The sequence below is a fragment of the Rattus norvegicus genome, chromosome 10 (assembly GCF_036323735.1).
Source record: "Rattus norvegicus strain BN/NHsdMcwi chromosome 10, GRCr8, whole genome shotgun sequence".
Taxonomy (NCBI): Eukaryota; Metazoa; Chordata; class Mammalia; order Rodentia; family Muridae; genus Rattus; species Rattus norvegicus.
In genome coordinates, this window is record NC_086028.1 from 8,702,752 (window position 1) to 8,721,841 (window position 19,090).

At 43.6% G+C, this 19,090-nt stretch overlaps 1 protein-coding gene across 50 annotated transcripts in view; it reads right to left on the reverse strand.

Moving 5' to 3' along the window:
- Rbfox1 (RNA binding fox-1 homolog 1) overlaps nt 1-19,090 on the reverse strand; it is a 2,095,840-nt gene that overhangs the window by 43,943 nt on the left and 2,032,807 nt on the right. For 32 of the 50 annotated variants that reach the window (XM_017597207.3, XM_017597209.3, XM_063268861.1 and 29 more), the window contains 2 exons: nt 14,275-14,407; nt 3,972-4,011 (listed from right to left, as the gene is read on the reverse strand). In XM_017597207.3, coding sequence (XP_017452696.1) covers nt 3,972-4,011; nt 14,275-14,407 — 173 coding nt within the window. The remainder of the gene's footprint in view (nt 1-3,971; nt 4,012-14,274; nt 14,408-19,090) is intronic. The other 18 variants (XM_039085817.2, XM_063268882.1, XM_063268890.1 and 15 more) reach the window with 1 other exon arrangement.

The window sequence follows — 19,090 nt, forward strand, 5'->3', positions numbered from 1 at the left end:
CCAGTGGCTACATGTACCTACTGACATGACTTCTAATCATAATTGACTGTACCCTCAAACATGAGTCTGAAAATGCTATTCTGTCCCAGCAGGAAGAATTCTTACTAATGACCTTATTTCAATACTTTTCACTAAAATGTATGCTATTAGTCACACTTGGTATGTTATTTATAAAAGCAGAATCCCTGCTTTTTAAAAGAGAAGTGTGTATTATTGTCCCCTTCCCCTGGAAAAGGGCTTTGGTGATCAATAATTCTACTCACCCCCTGTTCTGACTCAGAACCTTCCTTGTCTCTGATATGCAGCTGTCTTAAGAGCTAATAAGCTTTTCCCAGAGCCTACTTTCTGGTAGGACACCTCCCCTAGATAGGAGGGATGCTGTCTCTACCATAGCTTCTCCTGAACATAGGATCTATGGCATTTCTTGTCAAGACTACTCTTTATGGCTGTCACCAGGCACCAATGACCATTTGCTCCTAATCCTTCAAACTCCACTTCTTTGAAAAGTTGAACACAATCATTGTAGGCAAGAACTTGTTGTGGGGGTCTAGAAGGTCTTTCCAATCATTGGTGCCCTGACAGTATCAAAAGTCCCAGAAATGCCTAAGAGATTCTACTTTTGGGTCACAGGAGCTCAAGATCTTGAAGGACAAAGTCAAGAGAAGGGAGACATCAGGGCACAAGGTATAGGGCAATAGTTTTAGAGAATTCTCTGCTAGGAGGGTGGATGATCCTCTCTGATAGGCTGAAGGGTGGAGAAGGGTTTTAGCAGGAAGACTATGCCTTGATTAGAGGAGACCAAAGCTAGGAACTTGGTGCTTTACCTAATTGATTATAGAAAAAATAAAAGACTTAAACCTCAGGGGCAGGCTGATCCATGAACCTATTTATTGCACAATATTAAATAAGATTGTAGGCCTAGGCCAGAGACTTTTCTTTAAATAAGACAGAATCGGAAATGATTTTCAGGCAATCTCTATAACCACCATCACTTTTTATTTGTCTTCCCCCCCCCCCCCAGAGCTGAGGACTGAACCCAGGGCCTTGTGCTTGCTAGGCAAGCACTTTACCACTGAACTAAATCCCCAACCCCCCACCATCACTTTAAAATGTGTGGGACTCATTGTTCAGATGCCTCAGCAGGGCAGTGAGACTTGTGGCTTAAATCCACACATTCAGAATGATGTTCCTAGTGAGACTGAGCCTTGTTCTGTGAATTCAAAAGTGTAGGAAATAATTCATGCCATTTACTTCCTTTGAAGTTAGAGCTGCCCATGGTCCCCTGCTCTGCCGCTGCAGTGGGAGGTCCCAGGGTCTAGTTTCCTTCTATCTCAGAGGGTCATACCTCTTCATCAGCACTGTGCTGCAGTGGTCTGTATGAGCCCAGAGGACAAGCACTAGGCAAGTGAAAGGCTAACCTAGTATTTCAGCAGGGTTACCTCATCACTTATTCGGAACAGACACTGAAAAGTCACAATGTTTTTATGATATAAAGAGTAGAAAAGGGCAGCCTGAAAAGAAAGCAGCTTGGAAAACATTAGGTACCAGGGAGTAGAGCCTGATGGCTCCTAGGCTTTCCCAAGAGCTTCACACTGATAACATTGGGAGCTGCCCCACTCAGCACAGAGGACTCGAGTCTCTAGGTTAAAATGTCCTCCAAGTACACAGTAAGCTTTTCCTTCCAGGACTAGTGCCTCACCTAAGCAAGCATAAGAAGGGTAGCACACTGATTCTCTGGGCCTCCTTTGTTTTCACTGCTGTACCTATGTTTTATTTTTGATGTAGCCCCTAGCACCCTAGGATCTACATACAGTGCTAGAATCTCTTCGCTCCTTCCCTGCTCTGTGCTCTCTCTCTCTCTCTCTCTCTCTCTCTCTCTCTCTCTCTCTCTCTCTCTCCCCCTGCTCTCTCTCTCAGTTCTCTGTCTCTCAGCTCTCCATCTCTCAGTGTGTGTGTGCATGTATGAGTGTGTGTGTGTGTGTGTGTGTGTGTGTGTATGCACAAAGGCACACATACTGGGGGTGTGTACACGCATGTGCAGAAACCAGGGGTTAATAGCAGGTACCATTCTCAATCAAATCTCTGCCTCACTTCGTGATGCAGGGTCTCACAGAACCTGGAGCTCACCACTTACTTCACTGTGATAGGTGCCCACTAAGCCCTGCTAAGCCTGGACTTTTATGTTGGTGCTGGGACTCTGGACTCAATTTCTCACGTTTGCACAGCAGCCACTTTATTGACTGAATCATCTCCCTATCCCTGCTCTACCGCTGTTGGCTGTTGTGGCATCCTTGCCCTGTCCAACACTTTCTTCATGCTGCACACGAGTCTACAAGGCCAGAAAAAGGGAATCCATTTGAAATATGCATGGAAAATCACAATTCATAAATTATTTCACATATGAGAAACTGATGCCAGAGAGGTACATAGCCAATAACCGATGACTAAACTAATTTTTTTTTACATTTTAACTAGGGATTCCCATATTTCCTTTTTCTTGAACAGATGTTAATACAAGCAGTTTTATTTCTAGTGGATTTTATCTCTTAAGTACAACCTGCAGCCTCCCAAGTTTAAGGACATAATAATAAAACCCTAATTTCAGTGATGCTGGGTTCAACCCACTCCAGGCTATACAGAGGTGGTGGCTATGGACAGAGTCTCCAATTCACTTTATACCTGAGGGTAGGACCAGGCTCTGCCCACCTCACACTTGAAATGGCATTAACTGAAGTTCTGGAGAAAAGGGCACAGAGAGGCAGCTTAAGTTTCGTAATAGAAGGAAGTCAATTGTTTGCAGGGTAAATCAAAGACATGTTCATTCATGATAGTCTGGCAAGAGAGCAAAATTTATACTAACCTGTAGGTAACAGAAAACCTCTCAGATGCAATCCGAATGAAACTAAGTCTATCAGTGATGGAGACTGTTACCTCACTGCAAAATGGCAGCACTGTGAGACTCAAAGGGATCCAGTGAAAGAACCAGGGCCTCTGGCCTCTACTAACTAGCATCAATCTGCACAGAGATAAGGTTTGATGTTTTTATTTGTCTAGTATATGAGAAACAAGTATGAATCTGTTTACTTACTTGGGGTCATCTCAATGGTACATTGTAAGTGTGTGTGTGTGTGTGTGTGTGTGTGTGTGTGAGAGAGAGAGAGAGAGGGAGAGAGAGAGAGAGATTGAAAGAGAAGTCTTCTCTACTGCCTACTTAGTCTAAACTCTTTTCCAAATTACTTCCATCACACGTCTAGTGCGGCATCATGGGAACATGAGGATGTGGCTTCTCTAGGTAAGGACAGTTTATCATGGTTCTGAAGACGAGATACATTCTCATAAGTGGAGTTTCATGAAATGGGACCAATTGGCAAACAGTATTAGATTAAGGCACTGTTTAGAGAAATAAAGAGAATAGATGATTAGAGAGGAAGGGTCTAACACCCACCCCTGGTCACACACGTTGTGGAGGCAGAATTTGGCGTTTATTGCTGTGTTCAGAGAAAAGAGAAGAATGGATTGTTTCCAGCTCTGTCGATAAATAATTACATTTTAAGGAAAGCATTAAAAAACTATCAGCCATGAAAATACCTTTCTGTTTTCTGCAGCTGATAACTACCAGCTGCTGTTCTGAATATCCAACTGCAAACACACAGAGCATACTGAAAACTTTACAGTAGGTCACTGTGGGTGGAGTTTTTAATCTCGCATGGGAAGGGACATCTTTTTACAATGGGTGCAGTTACGCTCATCTATTCCAAAGTTGGTCAAGTCCAGGTCATTAATTCCCCACAAAGAGCAAGTCACTTGTCCTTTGAGCTCAGGACCAGCAGCCCTTCTACCTTGAGAGACATGGTGAGAATTCCCTTTTGACCCAGAAGAGGTCATTTGTTCCCACTGAGTTCAGAGCAAACTTGTATAAAGAATGACTCCTGGAGGTAAGGAGGATGGCATGCACATTAATGAATACTTACATAAATGTCTGCACCATAAAATCCATCCTGGTAAACAACACTGTAGAGGTGCACACACAAAGAGAAACATTCGGATTAGTGCATTTCCCCATGCAGACACACCAACCCCGCACAGGCCAGGTTAGTCTGGTCTCATGATCCAAAACACAGGAACTGAGGAGAGTTTCAAACTGATTAAGGAGGTTGGAGACAACAGCTGTCCATCAAATCAGGAACTTTCTTCTGGGATTCCATGTAGTCTGGGTTTCATGGTGGACCAGTGTCAGAGTGTTTTGACTTGGGTACCAAAATGAGCTTCCCGCTTTCAGGAGGTGCACTGCATGACTTGGAAAGGCCACGGACAAGTGTGTATTTTCAAGTGGCCTGAGTATCTTGACGATCTTACAGTTTGGAATCAAACCACAGATACCCTCCCTCACCAAACATAAAACACAGCATCTGTTCCAGAATGAGCTTGCAAGGGCAGAACCTAGGAGCAAAGCACTTTCAGGTAGTCTAGAACTGAATGGCCTTGGGTGAGCATCAAGTATCCCAGATGGGATCAGGCATTTCCTCCTATAATTATTTCATACTGTAGTGTTATCTGTGGTAGTTCTGTGAGACTTTTATTGTCAATGTAGCAGAAAACTATAAATGTATGCTTGTGTCTAGATGTGTAGATATACATTTGTGCAAAATGCATGTATTTTTCATATGTACAAATATATGGGAACACATGTATGTGTTGTATGCACAAAGCCTTTATGTATTCAGGAATGGGGGTTGGGGAGCTCAGCTGTACTGTTTGTAAGTATTCAGATAAATCATGTTCCGACTGAGGCAAGGTTCTAATTTATGATGGACTAAACTTAACTCGGCGGACATTGCACAGTCCTATAGAAATCAGCAGCCCAGAAAGAAGCCACTTCCAAGGAGGAAAGGGGTGACCTTAGATTTCTCCATGTCTCTTGGAATATCAAGGCCAGGAAGCTCAATGCTATGTCACTATAGGACTCCATTCTACTTCTTGTATCTGAGTGGGATTACAGAGGACATGTGCACCCTGGATGTACTCGGACTTCTGAAAGAACTGCATGACTCCCCCAGTGCAAAGGTTGCTCTTTCTGAACTGTTGCTTTCATAGGACAGTCGTCATCAGCAACCTCCCATAGCATCTTCCCATGGAGTTTCTGGATGACTTGTGATGCTGGCAAAGAACCAGTGGACCCATTGTTCAGTCAAGCCAGGGCCTTCATAGAAGCACAGCTTTGATGCGAAAGGGTTTCAGGAGCAGAATGAACACACAGAAAAGCCAAGCATCTTAAGCCAAGGGAGAGTGCATTTCATCACCTAAGCACGCACGCTCACGCACAGCAGTGACACTGGCTTGCTGGAGAACACGGGAGTACGCTTCTTTCCCAGAGTTCTTTCCGAGTTGATTGGCTAACCCTCAATACCATTATCCTTAAAGCGTGGCAGGGATTTCACACACTAAGGAGGTTGGTAGGAATGGATTTCAGAAGTTGTTTGGCTTTGATCCTGACAGGCTACAGTTCACAAGAGCACTTGTCAAGCAGTGCGAAACTCTAATCCAAAAGGCAGGCCGAGGTGTGTAAGGTCCTGATGTAGGCTTTGACATTAGCAATGTAAAAAGGCACTGCTGTGGGGTCAGAAGGTGGGGTCAGCGTCTACCAACTGGCCTTCGAACAGATCTGATAAAAAGCAGGAAAGCAACAGATCATAACTTAGGGCCCCAAAGCAGAGACCTGAGCCAAACTGCAACAAGATGACGTCTGTGACATGTTCTCATGCCATCATGCCTTCTTTCATGCTAACCCTTGGTTCCCAAGGTCTTCCCCCCATATCCATCCAAAAGCAGCTAGCTCACTACTTAAGTACCAGGCAAGGCACAAAACAGACATTTGCATCAATGTGCAGTGTCCCTGGCAAATGGCTCTGCAGCTGGAATGGTTCTTAAGACATCTGAGTTTGGTTTACTGTGTAAGTTGGGACACACATGTGCGAACATGTGTTGGATTTGGTCAGGTAATATCCTACGTGGTCACCAATATTCTTAGCACTGAGGCAATAAATTCCACAACTCTGATTCAACAGCTACGTGAAGCAGAGAGCTCCATGTCCTCTCTGTGTACACCAGCATCAACGTGTCAGACTCCTGTCTCTCTAGACTGCTAATTAGATTCCTATTTTTCTCATGGAAAATGCATTTGTGTCTATGCTTTGTTTGTCCATAGAAACTGCAAAAATTCCCATATATTGCATCTCATTTAAAATGTAATACTTTACTTCATGCCCAGAAGAGATATAATGACTATTTGTTCAGAGGCATAGAAGACAGAGGGTCATTTCTTTGTCAATTCCAGGTAGAATTTAATCACTAGTCAAAGAATGATCATGATAGATACTTACAATGTTTCCACCTGGGAGTCAGAATCAGCAGTATCACTAATATTAGGCCAGTTTGAGCTATTTGATGAGACCCTATCATCTTTCTATTTTATTATTATTACTGTTGTTGAGAGCCTGCAGTCTGAGACTTGTGTCTTCTTTCTGTATTCTGCTGTAATGGTTATTGGCATTGGAGGAAGAGAAAAGATTAAAAAATAATCCTGAATCCTACTAGTACAAAAGACAAAGGGGGTATGGATGACTATTAATACTTTTTAAAAATTAGTACTCATTTAGGTACAGGAAGCCTTGCATTTTCCCAAGTGTCGGTAGGATAGACAAGGTCCGTTCCATTTTGTGGAAAATAGGGAGAAAAGTCAAGTCTAGGCCTTGAAATCTCAGTGACACACAGCACTGAATGGGGTTGGAGGGGCATGTGGTGAGTCAGTGACTCGGTTCCTGCAGGGAAAATGGTTACTGCTCTCTCCACAGGGAGGGGTTGTGCACAGGGGCTGACATCATGCCAGAGATTTGCATCCATCTGTATCAAGGGCTCCCAGAAGCCAGGAAGAACGCTTCGTGCTGTTTGCCTTCAGGGAGCCTTTGCTCGGAAAAATAACCCAGTTGCCATGGTTTGTAGCCCACCATGGCTACAGAAAGTTATTCTGAGACTTCTGACATCCAAATTTATGAGACATGGAATTGAGGGGAGCTCCCTCAGTCTCACAAGCACAAGGCAAAGAATGGAAAGTCTTATCTTTCTGTATTGAAAAGCTTCCTCTGCCACAACCACTATCCTATGGCACCATGAATGGGTCCCTCCCTCCACTGACTTCTAGAAATCGAGACTCTAAGGATAAAGTACGGCCACAGTCATGTGTCAAGCTATGCTTATAGCCACTGTCTTTGCTGCACAAGGGAGAAAAAGAGGCACATGGACTAGCAGGCAGGCAAAGAACAAATACAAGGACCTATAGTTGGGAGAAGACTGACTCTCTGAACGGCCTAGAGGAAGGGGACACAGTAGCTTTGGGTTCTCACAGTCCTTTAGAAGACATTGCCAGCCTCATCTCACTTTCAGAGGAAAACAAAGCCACTGGAATGGGCTGCCAGTTTTACAGAAGTGCTGTCCCCTCTGAACGATTAGTCATAGTATAGGCATCACTAAGGTTTGAGGCTTGGTTGTTCTGGAATGGGCCCCATCAAAGGGTCTTGTACTTATTACCCCACTGCGTCCCTTCCATGGACAAGGCTTCCATTCCTTCCTGAGACGCTAACTAACTGACTAAGCTAGTACATACTCTAGCCCACGTCTTCTGATTCCATAGTCCATGACAGCAGGCAGACAGTGGTAGTTGTACTTGAATGTGCTTGGAACTCACCTGGGGACTAACTGAAACATGGAAGGCTGGCCCTACGCCCACCCCATAGGTCTTGGTTCAATGGATCTGGTTGAGGTTCCTGGCTAAAGGATTTTATTTCTTTCAAGAAGTGAGTGATATTGCTGCTTGTAGATTAAGAAGGAAAGGAATTATTGTGTTGCTAAGTCATGTATTCCAGCTGTTATTTCTTAATTTCATATAAGACAAAACTAAAGTTCAGACTCTTTAGGATCCTATTCTCTCTCTCCCCACCTCCTGGGGACTCACGTAGCCCAGGGTGGCCATGAACTCACCATGTAATGAAACACAATCTTAAACTTCTGAGCTTCCTGCTTCTTTTTCCCAAATGCTTAGAAAACATGTGTGCACTGCCATGTCAGCCTTTTCAGTGATAGGAATGAAGTCTAGGGCTTTGTGCATGCTAGGCCAGCATTCTTCAAACTGAGTGGCATGCTAGCCCCTAAGGGGCTGTTGTGGAGGAGTATGGAAGAGCCGAGTCCTATGGGCCTCTCCAGGAATGTGCCCCAGTGTTTCCTTAAAGCCTCAGCAAACGGGTGCGCTGAAAATATCAGGTACGAATGTAGGGAAAGGAGACGGAGATGCCCCAGTATGGAGGATGCAGCTTTAGATACACAGCAGCTCTCACGCTGCAGACAGAAGTTGCTGCCATGCACTGAGTAGATATGGTCCTATTTTAATGCAGAAATGGTCTGTCTAGCCATGCAAAGGTAATTGTGTTGCTTGTCAATCACTCCAGGACTGTAATATGCTTTTGCCAGAACATGATGCAAATGCACATCTCATCTTCTTAAGAAAGTAAGAGTGGTAGTTAAATATTTGGACGGAGGCAAGCAAGGGATGATTGCACAAAAGCAAATTAGTTTACCTTATAAAAAGAAAAAAGGAGGAAAAAGAACAAGGGAGGAATAAAAGCAGGGGATGCCCCCAAACTAAGCAATCTGTTTCTGCAGTAGAATATCTACCAAGCACAAATGGAGTTTGGTAGGAAAGGCATTTAAAACCTCTCTTCCCTACTGACCCTTCCACCTGGGAAATAAATTACATTTTTGAACATGCTCAAATGTAACAGCTCGGAATGGTTATCAGGTGGCTCCATGAACACACTGAAATTTGTATAGAACTGCGTGTGCATTTGTATATGTACATTGCCCCAGGGGAAGTACATACTTTTAATCAGATACAAAAAGTATCTATGGACCTCATGCCCTCAGTGGAGTCACTGCCCATGTGTAATATGGGAGGCTTCTTGGGTACTTTTTGGTGTCTGGCATAGGTCACCAAGCCTCTGTGCCAATATCTTCCTGATGCCCATTGAATTGACTGATGTTAGATGTTGGGGACTCATTCCTTGCTGTTCATGGAGCAGTGGTTGTGTGGTTCTCAGGTTTTATTCTTACACGGCACCTTTAAGATGCTCACTCATGGGATACTGTCTGATCATTATTATGGTGAGAGGAGTTGCCCTAAAATACTTTTCTAGGTAACTCTAGAAGTTGTGTGTCCAAGTGTCCTAACAGGTTACTTGAGGATGTGTGGAATGTCTTAACCAAAGACTGCAGTGGCTAATAGATGGTCAATAGATTGTCAACTTGACCGAATGTAGAATTGTCTTGAGACAAATCTCCTATCCGTGAGGAAGGCTCTAAACTGGGTTAACTGTTTTTGGAGGAACCACTTGACTGTGGGCAGTCATGGTCCTGGGTTCTCAGATTGAACAGAAAGGGAAAAAGACAGAAGACCACAAGCATTCCGCTTCCTCTGCTTCCTGATTGAAGATTCAATGTGAGCAGCTGCCTCAAGCTCCTGTTCTCATGCCTTCTCTGCTGTGGAAGACTGGACCTACCCACACATGGTAAGGCATAATAAAGCATTCTTTCCTTCTGTAAGTTCCTTTAGTCTGATATTTTGTAGTAGCAGCAAGAAAAGTATATGTTATAGATAGCATAGAACAAAGACTAAAGCACCCAATGCTGGATGTTTAGGCTTAGGTCTATGATGAAACTATGATGCTTCCTAAGGGCAGCATGCTGTACCACCATCCAACATATACACTACACACTTCATAAGTATCTACTTAATGTGTCGCAAAGCATGGTCTGTGCTGCTGCTCAAGGAATGGGGTTAACTGCTGTGTCCAACATGGGATGCTGGGCTCAGTCTTGTGAGTGTGTATCTGATTCTACCTATATTGCCAGCCTGTAAGCATCTCTGGAATGGAAACGCCCTAATGGATAATTTTTCATGACTATGACCCACTGGATGATAGGACACTGTGGTTTCTCCATCAAAAAACTTCAGTAAAGACAACAAGAAATAAGAAAACACTCATCTATGGAATGCACAAACTATTGGTATGTCTCTGTAAGTGACTATGTCTGTGCTTAAGGGATAGTATACGGCTTGTGAACTGGAGGACTCCCTAGCAAGGGGGGAAAGTATATATGAAGGCAGAAATGTAAGATCAATCTGTGTATCTCTCAAGTAAAGGGGCGGGTGCTGAGAGAGAGGAGCGTGGGCAACTTAGAAAAATGTCAATAGTCACATCAACCTCAACAAGATTAGCTGCAGTCCAGTGATCGTGTCCTAGCACGGGCCTTACTGAGCCATAACCTTGTATGGCTCTTCTATTTCACCCTCCATCAACCCTACGGAGCAGGTGCATGTTTTACTCTCCTATCAAGGAAACTGTGTATCTCCTTGTAGCTTTCCGGGGTAGTAAAACACTGTATTTAGTATATACACAGGATTCATTTACTGTTGGCAGCTGATAGTGAGTGGCTTGCTGCGTTTAGGGTTTTCTGCTTATTCCTAAGATTACTTTATTATCCATAGGCAGAAGTATTGCTCCAGAAGTGATGATCATATATTGATATTTCCAAAGAATTTTATTTAGGTATGCCAGAGAAAACAAGATAGGGCTTCTTTATAATCGATGCTGCTTAACTGCTGGGCAGGGCAAAATGGATTCAGATAACAGCATCTGTAATGAATTTCCTTGTATGCCCATGTCAATGTTGTATATCTCCAAGGACTAGTCCACGCTCCACAGAGGTAGCCATGAAGTCTGTTATATGTCACATGTATGTGTGTGAGTATGTGTGTGTGTGTGTGTGCATCTGCATGTATATGTATGTATGTGTGAATGTATATATGTGTTTTCTATCAGAGAGAAAAAATATAGAAGCTGCATATAGATCTAGAATACAGAACACTTGGGACTGGAAATATTAATAACATCTACTCATACTGGATACTGCAGGAAAAGGAGTTTGTAGATAAATGTATCTTCATTTGGTGACATTAAGAACAAAATTCTTCCTCAATAAATGTGTTTTGTGAGAAAATGTTGTAGAAAACATGAAGATGATTGGGTGTATGGGTGCTCACAGGATAAGATCTTAATATGGAAGTCTGGAAAGAGATAGACATAATCTTGTCATCTAAGTCTTCTCTTCTGCGGTGCCTTGTCTGAACACCCATGCTTGGCAAGGACTCTTCTCTGGTAAACAGCCCTCTATTTTACCTATATCATGTCAGTTACAATCATCACCTTGTATATTGTGTCTAAATCCCACCCACAGAAACTCCTGGGAATGTGGTAAAGACAGCACACAACAGAGCATAAAATGTGGCTACTGCCAAGTGTGAGGTGCTTGGCTGGAGGGAGCTGGAGTAAAGGTGTCAGTTAAACTTAGCCACCTTCCTCCAATGGAGTTTGGAGACAGCAGCTTTGGGGCACTATGGTTTCTAGATCACCTCTATGGACACGGCAGGCCCTGGTAAAAGGTGGATCAGTAGCATCCTTGCCTATTGCTTCTACTCACCCCAGGCTTGGTTGTCTCCTCCTCTGAAAAAAAAAAATCTATGCTCTGGGTACCCCTGTGTTTACTCTAAAAGATGGGCTGCCTTCCTTGTAATCGAAGTCAATGAATTCCATATTGAGAATTCTTTACAATTTGTGTGTGTGTGTGTGTGTGTGTGTGTGTGTGTGTGTGTGTGTCTATGGGTGCATGTGGTACTTGCATATGAATGTGTCTCTATGTATGCATGGAGGGCAGTGCGGGTCCTATGCATTTTCTATAACTCTCTAACTTACTATGTTGATACAGAGTCTCACTGAATTGGAAGCTTGCTCTGTTTTGCTAGTCTGGCTGGCTAGTTAGCTCCCAAAATGGGCCTATCTCCAGCCTGCAATGCTAGCCTCACAGACACACTTAGGCTTGCCTAGCTTTTTTACATGGTGTTACATTCAAACACAGGTCTTCATGCATGCTCTACCTCAGTGAGCTATTGCCCCAGCTTCTGACACTGACAATTTTGTTTAAACTTCTGACTCCAGAATTTTGGCCATAAGATGTTCTTGCAGCCCAGTTAAACTCAATATGTTTTTCTTATCACACACAATTATTTATGCTCTGTTGTGTCCCCTACATAGACCAATGGTGCATTTGTGCAAGCTGGAGAGTACAAGCCACTTTTGTATCCAAGATGGTTAGGAGGACTCCTGAAATATTACACTTTCATCCCTTTCAAAGGAGTCATGAACATGTTGTGTACCATTTGGAGGTGCCTGTTTCTCCCTGGCGAACGTGGCATTCATTAGTTATGCATGGTTATTCCAGGCAAAGAGCACATTCATTATAAGTTAGTAAATTTCAATTTTATAGCAGGTGTGCTATGTTGAGGTTTTTATAAATTGTTCACGGGAGGATAGGCCATATAATTTTACTTTAATTTTTTTTTCCCGTTCAATATAGTAGGGAGATAGTGACTAGGGGTATAATACAGAAAAGCTACAATTACCATGTACTAAGATGATGATTTTTCCAGACAGAACAAAGTGGTATAAATGTGCTATTTTGCATTTATGGCTTATGAATCTTTCTTTAGCAGCAGCATAAACCCAGATGGTTATTTATCTGTTTCTACTCTTACCCAGTGCCTTCCATAGCACACATATGGAACAGGCTCCTATGCTGTGGTGTTATACAGATTAGAGTCAAAGGTCAGGTCCTGTATAGCATACAGATAGATACATTGGAGGCATGGAGAGACTTTAAAGCCAGTTGGTTCCTATCTTGCTATTATCCACAGTCTCTCTTATTGTCATTCTGACCCAGTAAGAAACCTTGCTTGAATTCATCCTGATGATTTACACAAGAAACTCCACGTCAGTAATTCTGGTTCTTTTGTTGTCGTTATTCTCCCATTTTGGTGATTTCACCTCGCCTCATTCCTGCAGACGCTCCAGCCTGCAGGAGCCTTTGTCTTCTTTACACACTTCAGCTCCGGTCTTTTGGAGTGGGCGAGGTAGTGAATAAATGATGAGAAGAATATTTCCCTTTGTCATCAGGACAGCGAGTGAGCTGGGGTAATTGAGATTTCTTAAAAGATTTATATGCAGCAAAGCTTTTAAGAAAATGCTTTAACCCTTTTCAGATGGTCCTGAGCATAAACATATTCTTTCTATAGACCAAAAAGCTAGTCACTGGCCTAGAAAAGCTTGCATCAGATTCTCCTGAGTATAGCCAAATCAACAGAACTAAGTCCAGTACAATTTGAGCTTTTAGCCAGGCAATGCTTTACCCTGAGGGTGGGGCTATTGTAAGGATCACAGGATGTTTAAGCAGAGTTCGGAGGCAAGGATGTTATCTGCTTGATAGCATCACCCATGTCTATCCTGTGGTAACAAACACAAATATCTTAGACCTTGTCCTAGCATGGGGCCACTACCTTAGAGGACGTCCTTTTGTGCCCAGAGGTGAAGGAATGCCCTTCCAAGATTCCCTAATAGAAGTACCGAAGTGTCATTTCAGAGCAGCTTGCCTGTAAGTCAATCAACCTTTCTTTCCCTCCGTTTATCTCTCATTTCCTTCTTTCTTCCCAATCATTCCTAGATTTATAGATGTCAGTAACAATAGCCAATCACAGAAGGCCTCAGTTGGCAGTTGGAAAGAGAAAGGACAGGATGGGCTGTTTAGAGAAAGGCAAGTAAAAGGCAAATTAACTGTAATTGTATCCCTGTCTAGAATGTTTTGTTTGACTCAACACCTAATTTTCTCAGGCAAAAGTTCACACTCCTGGGAATGCAAAAATGTCTATGGGGAGGGAAGCAATATCACCCTAGTGAATTTTACGTATGGGAAACCTCATGTCCCTTTGCATTCAAGAGGTAAATACAGTCCAACCTCCTTAATAACCAGATGCTTGCAATCATCAGAAATACATTTTTGGCTGTAACCATTTCTCTGTTCTCCAGCATTCAGTCTCAAAGAGAATTTACATAACAACATGTGACATATAGAATGCTTAAAGGCACCAACCATGACCAGACAAATTACACTCATTTTTCAACACTCTTCGCAAGGTGCTTTGCAGCAGGCGCATTAGGCTGCATGCTGGGGAGGTTCTGGTGGGGTGGTCAAGACCATCATGCACTCGCAAACACTCCGTGCCTCTGGGGAGGGAGAGCAGGTGCAGGGAGCCACCCCCCCAGAGGGTGCAACACTTACCCGCCATAGGCCGGGATTGGGGGTGGGGGCGCCGCAGCTCTGAAGGTGTTGTACACGGTGCGACCACGGCCTCGAAGGTGAGCCCCTCGGTATGCAGCTGCAGCAGTGGCGGCCGGATATGGAAAGCCAGGCACTATGGGAGAGGTGAGAGAACAGGACACCTTGAGACGCGCATGTAGTCTGGCAAGGACCATTTTCTGGGCCCTGTTTATGTGGCAAGAAGACGGGATGACCCATTCTACCCATTAGCAAGATTGAAAGGCAAACAGAAGTGCTACAAACCTGGAACAGAATCTGGTGAGCATGGCAGAGAGAATGACAGAAGTTTCTCACCATGGGGGTACATGAAATGACATACATTTACATAGAATTCCTGACAGCAGAAAAGCTCCCCACATAAACTTAAAATATGGAGAAGCAAACTGTAATACTTACATGCAATACCTTAATGAGCATACATGCATATATAGACACATATGTGAGTGTCTGTATTCATATATCTAGGTACGTGTCTGGGAAACCTCACGTCCTTTCGGAAAACATGTTTATATGATGAGGAATAGGGAAGGGAGTTATGCCTGGCAGTTCCTGAGTCTTTAATCTCCTCTTGGCAGGCCCTCCCACCCACATATGCAGATATGAACTCCTCTGGAAGGTCCAAGCAGCTATCAGGAAATGATTCTATAGCTTCCTGTCCCTTGCTGAGGCTTACACTGTTCTACCTGTGCTGTCTCTCCGGTTTACTTAAAAGGCATAGTACTCCAAACCCTATCCCATACAGAGACTAGGTTTCCTGAAAATGGTAAGGAAAAGCCACTGTCTGTAAAAGCCACAGAAACCAGAAGTGAAGGGCACACCAGGAACTCAGGAATTCTGCAACAGTCTCACACAACCAAGTTCCCTTTCCAAGGTTTCTGCAGGGCTGGTGACCAAGTGGGAACATTCTTGATCACAGCACACTAAAGACACTCTCCCCCTTGTGGGGCCTACGGCCTTTCACTATCGCCTTCAGGAGCAGAAGAATCCTGCCACGTGCATCTTTTATTCAAGAGTCATTCTCACACATGCTCAGGTATGGGTAGGGAATGTGGGAAGAGTGCACGTATGCGCACGCATGCACATGGGCACAGATGACATGCATGCCCCCCTACACACACCCAAGAAAGAAAATCTGAGAAGTATACATAGGGTCCCAGGAAGCACCTATTCCTTGGAGGTAGTGACCACACAGTGACCTTACAGGCCTTAGAACAAAGCCCTGAATCTATGCACAGAGTGGGTGGAGGAGATGAGGGCTGTCCACAGATCTGTATAAATTTCTAGCAAGGATTATTCCCTTGAGGTGAAGACCAACTGTCAGTGATTGTCTGGAATGTGGTACTTGCTTTTGAAGGTGGAGCAGAGTCTTTTGTGATACTTTTCTTTGCAACATGAGTAAAATACCAAGATCATAGAACAAAGACAGACTGGATTTATCCTCCTGTTTTGAACTGTTTTACAATTATGATTAAAGACAAAGTGTGTGGATTTATTGAACTCTCATGTCAGTCTCTAGCACCCAGGTTTCCTGGATTATGTTGCAACCAATATGGCAAAAATAGAGGCTCACGCCTTACTTGGCCAAGTAGGAATTCAAGCCAATGGCTGTGAGGCATAGGAGAGGTTTGCTTCAAGAACTGGGAGACAATGATTGGGAATGGTTTGATATTGATTCTGGCTAGCCACGGGATGCTTTGCATTTGTAAAGTGTGGAAAATAAGAATGTATAGTGTAGTTGAGTAGCTGGCTTGCCAGTGAGAGCACTCAGATATGATGCTGACCCATTTCTCACCCGCTCTATGGAGCCACAGGAGTGATGACCAGGCTTGACATGCCGTCTTGGAGGACTTAGCAGTAGAGGTATCATGTGAAGCAGAAGCTTGATGTTGGAGTGAAGAGAGCAAGTGCTGCTCAGAGTGGGGATATGAGGATCCTTTCTGTGTCCCTCTCTTTTGCTTGGGTGGGATAAGTGCTAGTACATATTGAGATGAGGTTCTGGGCTCTTCAAAGCAAAGCTCATTAGCACAATCCTTTTCCAGTGAAGGGGACACATGAATGGCTACAGAGAAATGTCTGATTCAAACATGGCTGCCAAGGAGGTCAAGTTTTTGTGAGCAAGTCAGAGCCTCTAGCGATGGGCAACAGCCCTCGTGTAGAAAGTGAGGCCCATACTAGTCCCCCAGAAGGATGGTTTCTGTTTTTCCTTCCATCCCTACTCCCCCATGGACATTTCCCCCTTCTCTCTTTTAAGACAGGCTTTCTTTGTGCAGCCCTGTATGGCTTGGAAGTTAGCCTTCACCTTCAGCAACACACTTGCCTTTGCCTCCTAAGTGCTAAACGAATGTGTGTGTGTGTGTGTGTGTGTGTGTGTGTGTGTGTGTGTGTGCATGGAGAAGGCAGTGAAAGCTTTGAATGGACATCCCATCTTTTTATTCTTCCCACCTACCTCTCACTTCTTTTCCCTCTCTTCCTCCCACCTACCTCTCACTTCTTTTCCCTCTCTTCCTCCCACCTACCTCTCACTTCTTTTCCCTCTCTTCCTCCCTCCACTCTTCCTTCTGCCTTCTCTATTCCTCCTGCCTCTCCTTATTTCCTTTCATCTTTCTACCCCCTTTCTCCTTTCTTTAACCCCTTCCTTTCTTTATTCTCATCTTTCCTTTTCCCACACAATGAAATTTCCTTTCTAAGACAGATGCTCTTGGCCTCCTGTGTCAAAATCAAGTAGCTTGAATGGCATAGAGAGAGAAGAAGCACTCTTGATTGTTGCTAGAGAGGAAGCTGCATTAGGACAGGGTTCTCCGTCTGCCCTGCTCTTTGGTCTGGATGTGCACCTGAGTCCAAACCTTGCTCATACTTTGGTCCCTAACTGCCTGCTTGCTTCGCCTGCTTGCTTCGAGGAGAGCACAGTCCCTTTTCTCCACTGACGGCTTTCTTTCACTGCCCAGACCTGCAGAGAAACACAGTGCAAAGGAGAGTCTGCCATGAGCCCTAGAAAGATCTTCCCTACTGTGGTCCTAAGAGGTGCTGAGAAATGGTCCAGATACGCCACCAGATATAGCTAGCATCCACAAGTTCCCAGAAGGAGGGACTGCTCAAACGAATGTGGCATTTACAAGTATTAATGTCCTCTGCTTAAGTCACTTGGGTTTTAGTATAGACGGCCTGTTTCAAAATGGTTCTTGATGCTCAGTTAGGAAAATGTTTGCTTTCACAGCATAGTAACCTGTGGTTTTGAGCCTTAGAATTTATATTTAAAAACAAATAATAACCAGGTACAAGAGTATAGACTTATTGTCTCAGCATGGAGGAGGTAGAAGCAGGCAGATAGATGTTGGCTTGTTAACCAGTTAAACCTAACCAGTGAGTCTCAGACCATAAGAGACCTTGCCTGAAAATAACAAGGTGGGCAGCCCTTCAGGAAGATTGGAACCCAGGACTATCCCCAGGCATGCACACACTCTCTCCCTGACCCGACACACAGAATGCTGCTTGTTCTGGGTAAACTCTCCCAGACAGGCAGTGCCTACTAAAAGCTATTTATAGCACTCCATCCACATAGCCCACAAGCAATGTCCTTCCTGCCCAGTCCAGACACAGCTCTCCCTGAGCACAGCAGTTGTGTGAAATGAGGGAGTTAATGCCCATCCATCTCCACCTGGTAAGACTTTTGGAGTTACTGCCTGTGTCTGTCCTCTGCTATTCTCCCTCCCATTCATGCTGATGACAACATAGCTATCGTGTGCCACAAAGTCACATAGTCAGTCTCAAGGGCAAAGAGCACATCTTTTCATTAGACTTCTTTTATTCTCCTACAGTGGAAAAAAGTGGAAATTTTCTTACTTGCTTACTGTGTGTAGTGGTTTATAAATGCTGACATGTGGTTAAATATATATTTGAAGCAATTACCTGGGCAGATACTCAGACACAGATTAAATACAACCGAACGGATTTATTCTTCAAATATGCAGGGGGGGGAAATCCCTCTTAATGTTTCATTTCCTCTGTGATACAACACTTATCTTGTTGAATTAAAAGTACTTTATCATCTATGTACATTCTGGTTCAAGAGTTTGTTTCCGGTAAAAGGATAATAAATGCTTAGTAAGTGCAATGTGGAATGCCGAGTTAAAAGCACATACAGTCTCCATTTCTGGAATGGAGTAAGCTAGTGCTAAAATAAAATTCATAAATACATCACCTTGGCTAATAATTCTATATAAACTGGGTCTGTGGTAATATTACCTGTAATACCAGCACTTAGGATGTTGAAGCAGAAGTACAGACACTGAGGCTAGCCTGAGCTACATAAAGAGAGCCCATTTCAAGGAAACAAAATAAAAGCCAAGCAACAAAGAACGATGCAAGGAAAACAAAATGATATCAGCTTCTTAGCATGTTTAGAGCCATAACTCTTGAGTTGTCTTCCCCAACCCCTGATCAATAACTTGAGGTTATTAAATACCTAAATAAAACCAGCACTGACAACGGTGATATTCAAGTTGATTTGTAGATGTAGGATTCAATTCTGGCTTTTTTTTCTGGATGGAGAAATGAGGGAGGGAAAACTCATACATACCCTCTTAAACATGGACAGTCTGAATCAATGAATCAATGTTTTGAAAGTCTGGTGTCAACAAAATAAAATTGGATTTAACTCATCAGCTTCAGTAGAACACCAGAAAAGCACAGGGCAGAAACAAAAAGTTCACTCTAGGTGTGTGACATGTGCCCATTTCCAGCTCTACTCAGCCCCCGATAAAGCCTTCCAATTATAGAG